The sequence below is a fragment of the Gymnoscopelus microlampas genome (assembly GCF_963454915.1).
Source record: "Gymnoscopelus microlampas genome assembly, chromosome: 4".
NCBI lineage: Eukaryota > Metazoa > Chordata > Actinopteri > Myctophiformes > Myctophidae > Gymnoscopelus > Gymnoscopelus microlampas.
The window spans coordinates 26,388,463-26,403,908 of NC_139941.1; the positions used below are offsets into that span (position 1 = coordinate 26,388,463).

At 43.2% G+C, this 15,446-nt stretch overlaps 1 protein-coding gene across 1 annotated transcript in view; it reads right to left on the reverse strand.

Moving 5' to 3' along the window:
* Positions 1-1,950: 1,950 nt before the first annotated feature.
* grid2 (glutamate receptor, ionotropic, delta 2) overlaps positions 1,951-15,446 on the reverse strand; it is a gene marked incomplete at both ends in the record, with an annotated part of 761,628 nt that continues 748,132 nt past the window's right edge. Inside the window, 2 exon segments of the mRNA XM_084053861.1 lie at positions 1,951-2,424; positions 14,078-14,318. Of these exon segments, the coding sequence (XP_083909987.1) occupies positions 1,951-2,424; positions 14,078-14,318 (715 nt within the window).

Genomic DNA, 15,446 nt, shown 5'->3' on the forward strand with positions numbered 1-15,446 from the left:
TACAGTGAGCAGGTTGACGTAAGGCCTGTACTGACGATACTCTTTAGATTGGCTTTTCCTCAACCAGAATACAACTCCATTTAATCGTTTGACCTCGTAAGTGGTCAGTTAATGGACTTGAAAATGGCCATCACAGAATGAGATTTTGTTTTTAAATCTTCTGAAATACTGACAGTATTAAAATAAGGTAAACCAAAGATAAAATAAAGTAAAAAAATAAAAGTCTGAATGGCTTAATGATGCAAAACCAGAGAAAGACTACATCACTCATTTAGCAGTTGTTCAAAGTTGGCTGAGAGCAAAAACAAGTAGACAGCTCAGAACAATGTTATTTTTTTGTACTTCCTGACCAAAACACATTCCACGCATTAAAATCTTTTTTCTTTTTCAAAAACAAAGTCAGTAAAAGACATATAATAAGCCGTAGCTTTTTGAAGTCCATTTTGTCTTTTATCAGTTTTTTTATTCTTTCACTTTTTTTTTTATATCATCCCGTTTATAATCCTCTCCCTTTAAGTCTTATTAGAGGTTCTCACCTTGCCTTGAAAAGCAGACAACACAGTATGGTGAGAAAAGAAATGATCAGCTCTACATACAATCAGTTAAGATTGATTTGTACTTAGTTGCATGGCGGTGTCGTGCACCGAAAGCACATTGCGCTGGGACGCGGTGTGAGCTTGTAGTCAGCTATTTTCGTTACGCGACACCCGTGCACAACTAAGCATAAATCAAGCTTTACAGGTCTGTGGGCACTGGTACAGTGCAGTGGGATTGACAAAGAGTCTGTAATGAGCATCAAACGGCCAAACGTTTCAGGCTGATGCACTGCAATGGAGGAGAAGAAAAAACGTTTTGGAGTGACTCACCGAATGGAGAGTCAGCAGTGTCAGATTGTTGCACTGAAGTGGGATTGGGCCGGCTTCCAGAGCGATGAACTGTAATGGCGTCAGAATGTATTCAGCTTGAAGTCTTAGGCATAATCAGGCCATTGTGGAGACACCATCATTTTGGGTCTGATTTCCCATTTGGAACTACAGGTATTGACTTATGGAACAACATCAGTGCAGAAGAGGAAGAGAGGAAGAGAGAGAGAGAGAGAGAGAGAGAGAGAGAGAGAGAGAGAGAGAGAGAGAGAGAGAGAGAGATGCACAGAGCACAGACTTGGATGGTCTCCTATTGAAAAGACAGAGTAAGACAGTAGTGATATTTTCCTATAAGCACTGAGATGGTGCCTATGGAGAACTACAAAGCAACTCTGCAAGTATTCCCTGGGCCCAGGACAAAACTATACAGGGTCCTACCGTTATAAAACCACTGCCCCTTGATTTTTCTGTATGAGCCCCTTTGCGTTCCTTTGGAGCCCTTGGCAGCTATCCTGGTTATCATCCACTGATGGCAGCCAAAGAACAGAGAAGAGTTTTCTGTTGTTGTAATAGTTGTATAAACCAAACCCTCCAAGGCGGGGTTTAGATGACGATAGAAGTCATTTCATTACAGTACATGTCCATTACATGAAGCAGTCCTCAGATGGCATAAAACGGAATTAAAAAAAGAAAAACCCAATGAAAAAAACGATCCCACTTCACGCGTACCCAAAAATAATCCCTCAGACAACCACAAGAACAACAACAATAAAGCAAAGACTCAATTCTACACCCCTCCCCATAATCTCCCTTTCCATTGTCACTAGCTGGTTTGCAGGAGGACAAGCACCACCCAAGTGGACCTCCACCTCCTCCATCACACGCAACAGCCACCCCTTGAACGACCCTGGCAGAACCCAGAAAAAAAAGATTCCTATGTACATAGATCTTTATCTTGGGATTTTCTTTCTTTTCGCAGTAGTGTGTTTGTTTTATCACCCCATGACTCAATCCGACCACCCCTCCTCCGCCTCCATCTCCTCCTCCTCCTCCTTCTTCTGAATCAACTGCATCCCTGGCCAAGTCTCTATATGGAGGTGCCCCTGTCCGGGTCGTTGCCGTATCCGAAGTTGGGTCCCGGACCCGTGGGCTGGTAGGGGATGGAGGACATGGTCTTAATGGGACTGCGGAAGAAGCCGCCGTTGGGGGCCCTCTGCCTGAAAGGGCCCACCCCTCCAGTCCGGTGGTGATCCTGGAGCATGCCGCCTCCCCCCCCGCCAACGCCGCCCCCGAATCCGGCAGCGAAGCCGGCGGCGGCCTTGGCGGAGAGGCTCCGGCTGAGGGTCTGGATTTGCTCAGGAATGAAGGTGGTGGTGGTGATGTGGGTGTTGCGGAAGTCGCTGATCTGCTCCAGCGCTTGGCGCGCGGCGGGCAGGGCGTCCATGTCGAGGGGCGTCAGATCGATGGAAGAGGTGGAGAACTGCTTGTGGGGGCTTTCGTCCTCGGTGCACAGGCTGTTAACCCGCCGGTGTAGGTGCTCCAAGTCGATCTCCTTATCGTCCTGAAGGTAGGAGGGGGAGGGGGTCAAATGATAGGAGGGGGAGAAAAGGACAGAGTTGGGGGTGGAAGGATGATGGAAGGGATAGAAGGAGGTAAAGAACAAGAAGTGGAATAGAAAGGAAGGGAAATGAGGAGAAGATTGAGTAGGGGATGAATGGAGTTTGACGGATATTTACAAAGGAAGGAAGGATGATTAGGAGTGGATTGGGTGGATAGAAGACAAGAAGGGAAGGACAAGAGAAGTGTAAAGAAAAAGAAAGAAGAAAAAGGAGGGTGACGAGTCAGTGAAACAGATATGAAAGAAGACATTTGGAGGAAGGGTGGGAAGGAGGTAAAGACAAAAGAGTGAGGGTAGTCCAGGTAGTAGAAGGGCCATGACGGGACAAACAAGCAGAGAGAAGAGCACATGCAGGGGATAAATATGATGAGACAGGACATACAGGTTGGAGAAGAGGAGGGCATGGATTTGTTTCCACAGTGAGGATGTTATCCATCCAGCAGGGTAAAGAGTTTTAAAAAAAGAGAGCAGAGAGAGCAAAGGGAAAGAAGGATGAGGCCATTATACATGCCAACACAAACATTAGACAGAATGAAAGAACAAAACAATCAATAACACGGAACAATTAAGAGACAGAATTAACGGGGCAATGCAGCAGGACGGTGAGGAGGAGTGAAACGTAACACGTGTGAATAGATGAAGCGATGTTTCCATGGGAAAGTTTGGGAGTGACAGAGAGAGAGTGGGATAGAAGGAGAGAGGAAGGGAAAGAGAGGGAGGGATACAGAAGCACACTCTGAGCTGCAAGTGAGGATATCGAGAGAGAAATATACACACACACATACACACACATTTCTACGAGGTGTATTAAGGGAGTGTAAGCTCATCTGGAATACGCACGCGCTGCCATGTCACATACCGTATGCTGTGATTCCAGTGTGAGTGTTTTAGTTAAAACAAGCATTACCATTCTCTATGGCACTATACATGCAACTTATATACTGTGTGTGTGTGTGTGTGTGTGTGTGTGTGTGTGTGTGTGTGTGTGTATACACACACACACATATATATATATATATATATATATATATATATATATATATATATATATATATATATATATATATATATATATATATATATATATATAAAGTTAATGTGCATCTACTGCTGTATCTTATGCATGCTTCAAAGGGCATTGCTATGAACCATTATACCAAGATATTCACATTGAGATTAACATCTCTTTTTCAAGTGAACTTTGCTTTGGCCATATCAAAAGTATAAATAAAGCAACTGTGGCTCATTGACATATTGGTATAAAATAGGCTGCAAGATAGCTTTTAGTTCACAATATCACTGGTAAACTGTTTTATTTAACCGATTACTTAATTCTAAAAGAGCACAACAGTTTACAAGCAACTAAACCGAAAACATCACTTAAATCCTACCTTAACTTAACTTAAATTTAACTTAACTTAACTTGACCTAACTTAACTTAACTTATACAAACTATAAAACATACAGATATCTCATCAATATATAGAAACTGCTCACATAGATACTGCTCACATAGAAATTGCTTTGGAAGTTTTTACAGATGGTAACACTTGAGAATGAGAAGTGTCTCATGCTTGTACTGTATAGGGAAGGTCTGGGGCACTGCGGAGGTGCACGGATTGCAATTCATGGTTGTAGGATGAGTTGAGAGAAACGGTTGTAGGCAAAAACACACACATGCATGTACTGATGTGCACACGTACACACACACACGTCCATGGCAGTGTGCTTCCTGAGTTTTTGAAGTAGGTAGGGGTTTCTTTTTGCCAGGGGTGGGGGTGGGGGGGCGGTGTTGGTCTAGGGGTCAGGTAAACATCTTGCGGCTTAGACGCACAGTGTTCATCTCATTGGGAACAGACTGGAGGGAAGGGACATGTGGGTTGGAACATCCCATTGTGGTGCATATGCTTTAGGGTAGGAGAGACAAACACAGGTATTTGTGGGAGCTAATCACGTTGTGTTATTCAGCCACACAGACAGATTTACTGACCATGTTCGTTGGGTCTGGGGCGGGGCTGGAGGGGGCTCTGTACCCCCCATGTACATGCAGTTCAGGTGCGAGGGGGACCACCTGCAGTGCCCCCGTTTTTCCAAAGGAAGTGACGACAAGAAGACGATGAGGGGTTGTTCTTGGTGGTGACATTATAGTACACATGGTTGGGAGTACAGAGAAGTGGAAAAGGGGAGGTATTCCACAGAAGGGCACGGAAAGAAACGAGAGGCCTGCAGGCCGTTGGGAGTGTTGTGTGGGAAATTACGAGGGAAGAAGACAAACTAAGGAAAGGATAGAGGAAAGGTCTTTGTGCGATAAGCAGAAGGAGGATCAGATGTGTGATGTGACTAGTTATGACGGGAGGGTTAAGTCTGCTCTGTCCCTATAATGGCCTCTGCAAATATTTTGAGAGACCTGAATTAGGCTAAAGCCTAATATATGAGCAACACGTTTGTATGACAACATATAAATTAGGCATAGTGGGGAGAAATTGGCATTACAGCTCTACAGTGTATTAAGGCCTTGTTTTACACTCTACCTCTCATCAATTGAAAAAGTCATATCCTCTTCTCCTCAAGCCCTATTTTTACTTTGTTGTACGAGGGTGTCCGCGTCGTACTATGAGCCTAAATTAAGCATTACTCAGATCCCATTAGTCTCAACTCACTAAAAAGAAAAACTACCACCTTCCCTCTCCCTGCTCATACATTGTCTTATCTGATCTTGTCAGCATACATTGTCACTCAGTACTATCGCTCTGACGTTATTCTACCAGCCTGTCAGCTGCTTGTAATGTTGATGTGCTAGGAACAGAAGGTTTGCTTGATGGCTGTGGTTGTTATACTCAGGTTGCACAAAATGTAAAACATCAATGTTTTGAGAAATTTAATGAAGGTAATTTAAAACGTTCCTCGGAATGTTCTTGTTATTCGCCACTATGAGTAGATATTCTCTTAATTGCAAGCATCTAACCACAGATATAACTCTCTGTAGCATGCAGCACCAGGCCTGAGAATAAATAGCTCCTATGTAGAGACTGCATTCTCAAAGTGCTGCACTGCTTGCTTCAAGATGGAAGGACTACTCCCTCCAGTGGCATAAACACATCACTGCAAACATAGTAAACTGACAGCATGTCAAGTAATATAAACCTCTTGCTTCTGTAAAGGTAAATGTGCTTTCAACATGCAGCATTTCTGTAAACACCAACGTTTCATTCATTCTAATAAGTCTGATTGCTGAACTTTGCAGCAGTACTGATGAGTGACACCAGTGTCACGCCAGTGTTACCAACCAGCGGTAACATGGCTCATCTTTTAATCTCCTACTGTATGAATAACCTTGGGGTGGGAGGAGAGGTGGCGAAGGTGCTCATTCTCATTTTGGGGGTGAGCTCGGAGGGGTTGGCTGGTTCGAAGGAGTGCTGCACAATCAGGGCGCAAGGGATGTCGCAGCATGAAGGGGGCTGGTAGCGGCTGGCTGTGGGCATGGAGGCATGGCCAGTGTTGGCCATCTGGTTCAGGCCTTGGCCACCCAGGGAAAGGGGATGCTCGCTGGCACCATGTGGGCACGAATCGGCGGCTTGCCTGGCAGACGGCTCGTCTGCCTGTGTCTAGTGTGTTTGAGTTTGCAAAAGTGAATGTGCACACGTGTGTGTGAGTAAGTAGGAAAGAGAGACAGTGAGAGAAAATGTGCAAGGGAGAGGGGCGAGCGTGACAGAGAGAGAGAAATGGAGTGGATATAAATTCATATATAGATAAGTGTGTGTTGTGTGCATGAGTGAGGTTTGATAAAAAAATAAAATAAACGTACGGCCAGGCAAACACAACACAGAGACACAAACAGCAGACAGGCAGAGAAGAAGGATGAGAGACGGACAAGAACAGGCCGAATGAGTGGATGGGAGGGTGGAGGAGAAAGAGAAGTTGGGTGGAGAGACAGACAGGTGGGGGGTGAACAAGAAGAAACACATGGCAGTCAGTCAGCACACACAGATAAGCAGGTTTTTCTGTGTTGCCGTGTCTTCATAGAGACAGAAGCACAGTCATTGTATACCTGGAAAGGGTAGATGTTTAAATGGCATTTTCTATTGCTCTTTCTCTCCCCCACGCCCGCTACACCCCTCAACACAGAGTACTTATCTACAAAACAAAGCAAAAAGGCAACATGAGAGCTTTGCGCCACAGTGACAGAGAATATTTCACAGAGTTAGAATGGGCGTGCCAGGCAATCCTAGCTAAACCGATAACGCTACACAAAATGCTTGCACATTTTAGGGGTACCGAGGCATATTAACTTTATACACAAGGAAATGCCCGCTCCACTCATTCTAAATCCATATGGATTATATGAAATATCAGACACGGTCAAAACCAGAGATGCTACCACTGTGGAAAGAGTTCTGTCAATGACAGGGGGGGTAGTTGGCTTTGTTTGGGTTATTCCTTGAGGATGTTTGCTGACGACAGTACAACAGTACATTGTACAAGAGTAATTTATGGAATTGGGACTTTTAACGATGCTATTCATTCCAATGACAGAACCCTTTCATGCAAGTCTCTGGTAGAACATATACAGGCTATAAAAATAAAGCATTATGGCTGTTCTGTTGTACAAGTTTTTCTTTCTATTATATGGATGAAGTGGGCCTCAGACACTCATTTGGAAACAGTTGTTCCTCTCAACAAAAATAAAGAATTAAAAGATTTTGTGACAAGAAATGTATAACTGCTCCCAAACCAGTGTTTTCAGGTCCCATTTCAGCTTTTAACAGACATATGTATCACCAGACACATACCCAGATACCTCCCACCCAGATGCAAACCAAACAGTTCTGATGAAGGAAACACTGACTCCCACATTAGTGGAAAATATGTGTATAACTTTTACAGTAATGTATTCAGGACATAAGACGCACACGCACGCGCGCACACGCACACACACATACACAGTGTATAATGAATATGCCCCTTATTGAAAAATGTGAAAGATCAAAGGATCCCCAAACAGCAGAGGCAAACTGAGGGAGGATGGTTAACAAATTATCTTTGTAGGGGACTCGTAAGAGGAACAGCATGAGGGCTTTATGTAAATGTGTGCGAAAGCCAAACGATAACCCCTCAGCAAATAGTTCACATCAAAAAGCAGGCTCACAGATAACAATGCGCAGCATTTCACCACAAGCAACACAGAACAACAACACAGACACAGACACTGGCAGCAAGCCACAGTCAAAGCAATTAACAGGGAAGCATTAGGACACACACAATGTATGTAAATGTATGTACAGATATGTTCAATGCGTGACTTTCGTTCAGCATGTATAGAAAAGACAGAGACACAAACACAGTTTAGTAGGAATGTGGTTTTGAATAGATTAGTGGGCTGAGATGTACTGTATGTATACGAAGGGTGCGTACAAATACAGTATGTGTTTGTGCATGTATTTTGGCAACATTAATTAATGAATTCTTAATTATGTCAGTATTTACAAATGTTTTTCTGAAAGTGAGAAATTCATCAGAAGCAACTTGATTCTTAAGCACTTTAACCCTGGCGTCCCTATTTTGAATAGCAGAAACATTTTGGAAGAGAACCGATCTACAGGCCCACAACGTGTCGCATCGCAACACGTCGTGAGCTTGTAGATCAGTTATTTTCAGAAGGCTTATGTGTTTAATCTTAGCCAGTAGGAGAAGGGAAACATGCGCAGTGAAATCCACCAGGGCATACAGTATGAACAAGGCAAAATAAACAGAAGTATATCTTACAGTAATGAGTTTCATGACATGGCATATTTAACACAAAGCTGGAACATTATTGATGCAAGCCTGGAATGACTGAACATGATAAAGCTACATGACTCTTGAGTAAAATAAAGAAAAAAAGAGATGATGTGTGTGTGTGCATGCATGCATGTAGTATGTGTATGTTCCTCTTTTCTACATTTATTAAATCTGAGATGGCGATATTCGGTCAGTATTCCATTTTCTAATCATAAAGGAACTTTAATTAAAAAAAAGATATCAAGAAAGGTATTGAACATAATAATGTATCACTGTACACTTAAGATGAGCTAACATCCTCCAGAGTATGTCACTGTGATCCTTTGAAGGGACCCTGTAACATTCCCAGTCTGAACTGATTCCACACTAGCCACAGTGACATTTCATGTGAGAAGTAAGGGGGCCCGTTATAAGGCTAAGAATAAATCACATCCTAAAGATAATAATGAATAAATCTATAAAAAGGTGTTATGAATCACTAGGCTAAAAGGTCACAGTAACACTGCACTGGTTGCAGCATAGGCTGGAGAACAACATTGTCACCTGCGCCCACATCGTTAAGAACAGCCCAGTAGGTTTTCCTATTTAATGTGGAGTTTGCAAAAAGTACTTGGCAAGACATTCTCAAGTGGCACTGATAGTCACTGTGACATTAGGAGCAAGGCTTGGGATTCTTTTATTTCACAGTTGGAGATCAGCAATTCTAGAGGACCCAATTATTATGAAATAGACGCAACTTCATGAAGTGAACTTTAAGTTGGATAACAGGGATGTCCTCCTCTGCCACTATGAGGGCCTATTGCACAGCGAGAACTGAGGTGTTTTCCCCGGTTGATGAAGCATGCCTGATTTATACAATTACTTGAAAATTGACTTATTTTGTCAACTGAGAAAAGGACCCTGCTCGACTGTCATTTGTATTATGATTGGTCAATGGTCAGAGCATTACATATGGATTAAACATGGAGATACAAAGTTTATGCCCAACATCGACAATATAGTATATACAGTTTTTAGTGCCGAGCTAGAACTAATGCAGTGGAACTGGGAACCTGCCGGTAGCTAGCTGGTCTATTGGCAGGGTGAAGGATAAAAGTCAGGGGTCAACTATCAAAAACAAACATGGTTCACTGAGCCAACTTCACCATGGTAGCACTAAAGGGACATTTCACTGATAATTCACAACTCCATGTTCACCATGGTAGCAGTAAAGCGGCATTTGATTTCACTAATAATTCACTTCACCCATAGTTTACTCCTAACTTGGAGCCAATGAATTCCACATACAGACCTTTGCTATGATATGCTTTAGATATTTGGTTGTAGTGAATTTTGTTTTAGCTAAAAAGTTATTATTTTGGGAACAACAACTTTCTACAAGAATTTTAAGTGGCTTCATCCCTTGTTTGTTATCATTGTACCTACTTTAATAGGGATAAGGAACAGGGGCATCATTGTGATCTCTGATTGCACACAGTAGACAGTGAGTCTCAGCAAGTCTCCATACCAAAAATTGCACAAAATATATATTTGTTTACGTTAACATAATGCTGTTCATGTAATTACAAGTCATGTAATTTGTAGAATGCAACTCACATCAACCAAATTTGCATACATATGAATTGCATACCATAATGCACAACAGTTTTCCAAATCGATAGGAGTGCAAATGCCATTGATTGCCTGATGCCCCGATAAGCAAAGACCTTGAACAATCTACATAGAGAATCAATGACCATCACCTTTAATTCCCCGCTGTCCCAGCCAGTCACTACTGGAACACAACTACTGTGCTCAGTCAGGGTCTGATGCTCCTAGTAGCTAATGAAGATGGCAGGGGTCCATGTGTGTGTGTGTGTGTGTGTGTGTGTGTGTGTGTGTGTGTGTGTGTGTGTGTGTGTGTGTGTGTGTGTGTGTGTGGTGGGGGCGGTTAGGGAGGGTCAGTTCTGTGTTGAACATGGCTCGTGGTTCGAATGGGGGTCTGGTTCTTTTGTAGCTGTTCACTGACAGACATGCCCACTGGTCTGAATGACAGATGAAAGCTGGAAGCTGAGCAGGGAGCTGACGGTAGGGGGTGGTGGCATGTGTGCGTGTGCATGTCTGTCTGGCTGTTTATTCCAGTCCTCTGTGTGAGTGTGACGGCAATATTCGAGGGTGAGCCTATGATTATCAAGCAGCAGTGAGACAAATGGCATTGTTGTGATCAAAAGCTGTTTTTCTACTTAACTGAGGGAGGGAAAAAAGGAAGCCTGCTGGATGCCCATGTTATGTATACGACACCTGCAGTGCCGCTATGGGTAATAAAAACTAAAGGAGTCAATAATGTTCTACACACGTACCTCTGGTGGGTGGTTAAAGTAGGACTATTCACGAGTCTAGGTTCCAAGATGTTTCTCATTTAGAAGTCACACTGACTGCAGGGTCTAATAAACAGAGCCATAGAGATATGGCACTTTGCTGGATCAGCATTAGAGGAAAACAACGGATGATCTTATTGTTAAAGGTGATTATTTACTCAAGTCACATCACATCTGTGGAGTAAGACAATCCAATATTGTTTAACACAAGCAGCCATTTCCCAAAGTAAAGATATTACAGGACTGATCAGTAGCTTCGCCAATATGAATGGAGCCCAATGATTCATAGTTGTTTGAACACTGACTACCAATTGAGTGTTGTATTACAGTGATGTTATTAAAATGTATAGCCTGATTCCCAGAAAGCTATCATGGGCACGGTCAGAGACACCTTCACCATCTTGTCTGATTCACTGTGAATGGAATTTTAAAACTGCTGGCCATTACAAATTAATGGGCCAGACAAAGTATTCTTTCTCCTTTCTTGCAGTGGGAGACATTTGGAGATATTCACTGATGCTGAACCAACTGTTATAGGGTAGTAAGGAACTTAGAACTTACCTCACACATCTGAATGCTAAAATATTTTCAGTTGTTTCTTAGAGTTTTCAGATCCTCAAAATGGACCACATTTTCTTTAAGTCATAAACCCTTTAAATACTATCTACTATGTTGCCTGGGTTACGCCAGGGGTCTATATTTGGCCCTGTTCCTTTTTCCCCCTTCTTTATATTAAAAGATATTTGTTCTGCCTTTATTGGATAGCAGTAGTGAAGAGTGACATGAAACAGGAAGAGAGAAACAGGGATTGACACGCAGCAAAGGCCTTCGGGCTCGGGATTCTAACCCGCGACACCCACGCATTAGAGCCTATGTGGTTAGTGGCCTTAACGACTCGGCCATCGCGCCCCCCCCTTCTTTTCCCCTCTACACCAAATCTCTTAGCCAAAAATAGCTGCTCTACAAGCTTGTAGATCGCTAAATGTTAACCTATTTTCGCAGAATGTTCGCCTATTATAGCATGCCCAGAATAGGGATGCTAGGGTTCATATGGTTAATGCTTATTTTAAAGTGCCTTGTTAGTAGGCTACTAATATTGTATAATTTGTTATAAAGAGGAAATAACATGTTATGCCAGGTTAAGATAACATTTTATACTAAAACTATTAAATATAGGGTTATCTCAGTCCCCCTTTAACAGAAAAAAATGATAATAACGTATTGGGGGGGAAAAGGCAATTGCCTGAAACTAAATCATTTATCTGATTGCAAAACAAAACAAATGTATTTTCTGGTGAAATTAGCCAGTTAATGCTTCAGTCTAATTTGCAGCCCAACACATACATAATTAACTCAAAAGTGAAGATATTTATTTTCCACATAATTACATTTCATTCAGTTCATTTGTGGCATGTGTTGTTTTGCATACAAGATGTGCTTTGATCTGCCACAATTTCATTTCAATGTATATAGCTGCTTTGTCAATGTTTGGTTACGAAGGATAAACAGGTGATGAGTTTGTTAACCACATGAACCCTAGCGTCCTTATTCTGGGCGTAGCACAATACACAAACATTCAGGCGAAAATAGCTGATCTACATGCTCACAGTCACAATGTGTGTTGCGTTGTGAGCTTGAATATCGGCTATTGCTGGTGAGAAATTTGGTGTAGAGCATAAAAAGGAGGGGTTCAAGTACAGACCCCCATGGGACCCTGGCCAACAAAGTATATGTACAAGTTGTAAATGACAACCCTACCTGCAGATTGGCTGACTGGACATTTCACTGCTGCTAATGCATAGAATTAAGGTGATTGAGACATACTTCTTTTTAGGGAGAAAACTTGTCAAAATATATATATATGAATATCCATTTAATACTCAAGTGTCACTGTTACTCTTTGTCTTGGACAGGGAATGTTGCTCCGCTCCAATTCCTTCGGGTTATGTAGCTGAACACTGGATTCATTATAGGGGGGAGACAATAGTCGCTGTTACTTGGAGACTTTATTAGAAAATAAAGGTTAGAATGTACACATAGCTCCAAGGTCACAGTGTCGTCCATATTGACTCACTGAAACACATCCACACACATCTACAGCATCTACAGAGAGCTGTACTTAACCACTTAAAACTCTATAACCTATATCAATTTTGTCGACCAGGGCCCCCCAACTGCCCCCAGGGGTCTATTCTGTGTCCCCTGCTTTTTTCACTCGACACCAAATCTCTTCATCGAAAATAGACGATCTACAAGCTCACAATATGTTGCGTATTCATTATTTTCACAGAACATTTGCCTAGGGTTTATGTGGTTAACACAGTTTATCATTAGAATTATACCTCATGCTCGAACAGGTTATTGTCCAGTGGGCTTCTTTTCAACTACCCATGGGGCATCTACAATGGGTATGAAGTTTGGCATTTCTTTAATAAAAGCAATCTAAACACTGTAAAGAGTCGATAGAGCCAATATGGAACTGAGAATATGGTGCAGTTGTTCGCAAAAAATGATAGAATGCCCTCTGTTCTGCTTCACCAGCCTGTGGTGTGTGTATGTGCACGTACGTGCTTGCATATGTGCGTGTGTGCGTATGTATGTGTGTAGATTACTTGTATCACTATACTTGTGAGGGCCAATCTCTCTCCACACGTCTAGAAGAATTTGAGAAATAGACATTGTATGGATTTTTTTTGGTGGTTGGTTTAGGGGTTAGGGTTGAAGTTATGCTTGAATTATACTTATTGCCACACACATTTCTAACTCAGGCTTTAGGGTTAGGGTTACAAATGGCAAAAAAGGTAAAGGCTATGGCATTTATAAATATTATGTCCTCAAACGTATAGTAATGCAAACAGATGGGCCTTGTTTGTTCATTTGAGTTCAGCTGTCACAATAGAAACAAATTTCTTCTGAAACCTATTTGAACCACATGAACCCTAGCATTGCTGTTCTGACTTCTCGTATCATTATTAATATTATTTCTTATTTTATTTGTTATTATATAATCGTACTGTAGCAAATGTAGTCCCAGGAAGAGACCTTTGGATTGTATGGCTTTGTTTATTTTGTTTATTGCTTACTTCACATCCAGACAATGACTGGGTCCACTAGCTCTTCATAGTCCCTGTGCATCTGGTCAAAAGATGACCAGTCAAACCCGTACACTGTCAGCTCCTCAGTTCCCATCTCTCAAACTGTAACGGAATTTTCTCGATCACTCAACCCATTCCTTCCTCTCTGCCTCTTCCATTTGATCCACCCCTTAACGCCTGATTTATACCAAAAAACAGTTGTAGATCTGCTATTTTCGGTGCACATCCAAGTGTAAATCAGGCATTGGCCTCCTACAACTTTCTCTAAGAACACCCAGGACCATTTCCATTGTACTTACCTCCACCATCACCCTCCCATCATCCATTACCTCTCCACCGTTCCATTCACCCCTCCCATCCCCCTACCTCCTTGGAAGGGACTCTGGAGCCCTTCCTCCTTGTCCACCAGCTCTCCACCATGGCGATAAGGCAGGAGAGCACCACGCCGGCCGCCAGGACGCAGAAGACGCCGGCGAAGCTGTGGATGTCGAGGGCGCTGCCTCGCTGTCGCGACTGGACCGAGCTGTACAGGTCACAGGGACTGTCTCTGGGCCACCACTTCAGCTTCAGGACGTCCATGTCTCCGTTCTGCTGGAGTTCCAGGATTCTACACACGTGCACACGCACACACGCACACGCGCACACACACACACACACACACACACACACACACACACACACACACACACACACACACACACACACACACACACACACACACACACACACACACACACACACACACACACACACACACACAGACGTCATAAAATGGTAAATGGTGCATTTATATAGCGCTTTCATCCAAAGCGCTTTACATAGACTGTGCATTACATTCACCCATACATTCACACACCGATGGCGGAGGAAACCATGCAAGGCTCCAACCTGCTCATCGGGAGCAATTAGGGGTTCAGCGTCTTGCTCAAGGACACTTCGACACTAACTCTGGGGAGCCCGGGATCGAACTGGGAACCTCACGGTTGCCATCTGGCCGCTCTGCCGACCACTCTGCCCCTGAGCCACTGCCGCCCATCATCATCATGTCAATGTCATCATTACGTCACGTCATATCATGTCCTGTTCTACTGCAGGTGGTGTTCTACTGCACAACACACACACTAATAGAAATACTTGCAGGTACCTGCACGCACACATGCTGCAGTATTTACTGCAGTCGTCGTAATTTCCCTCTGCCACACGAGGGCACTGTTGGCTTGCTCGAAAACCCCCTGATTCCCGTCAACTGCATTGGGCTGTCAAACTCATTATGGCCAACATTAATATGTTTTGCAGCGCAGTGCAAGTGCAATGCCATAATGTCATTATGCTGTCTAGCTCTAGCCATATGAATGATGGGATCAGAGAGGATACGGCGCGGTGGTTGATGGGAACCCTCTGTTCACTTTCAGCTTATTATTTAACTGGGTCGTTGTTGGGGTTTGAAGGGAGAGAGGGGCGCTCACGCACACAGGCTGGCGTATGGAGGCTCTGATGGCTTTGGGCTTAGAATTTAACTGAGACACTTTAGCTTGGTGGTGGGAGGAGGTGGGGCAGCAGAAGGAAAGACTAAGAGAGAAAGAACAACCGCGCGAGCACATGTCCGTAAACCCACACGGGAACGCATCCATAGACTTGCACGTACGCACGTACGCACGCACGCACGCACGCACATGCACACACACACACACACACACACACACACACACACACACACACGCATTAAACGCGGAAA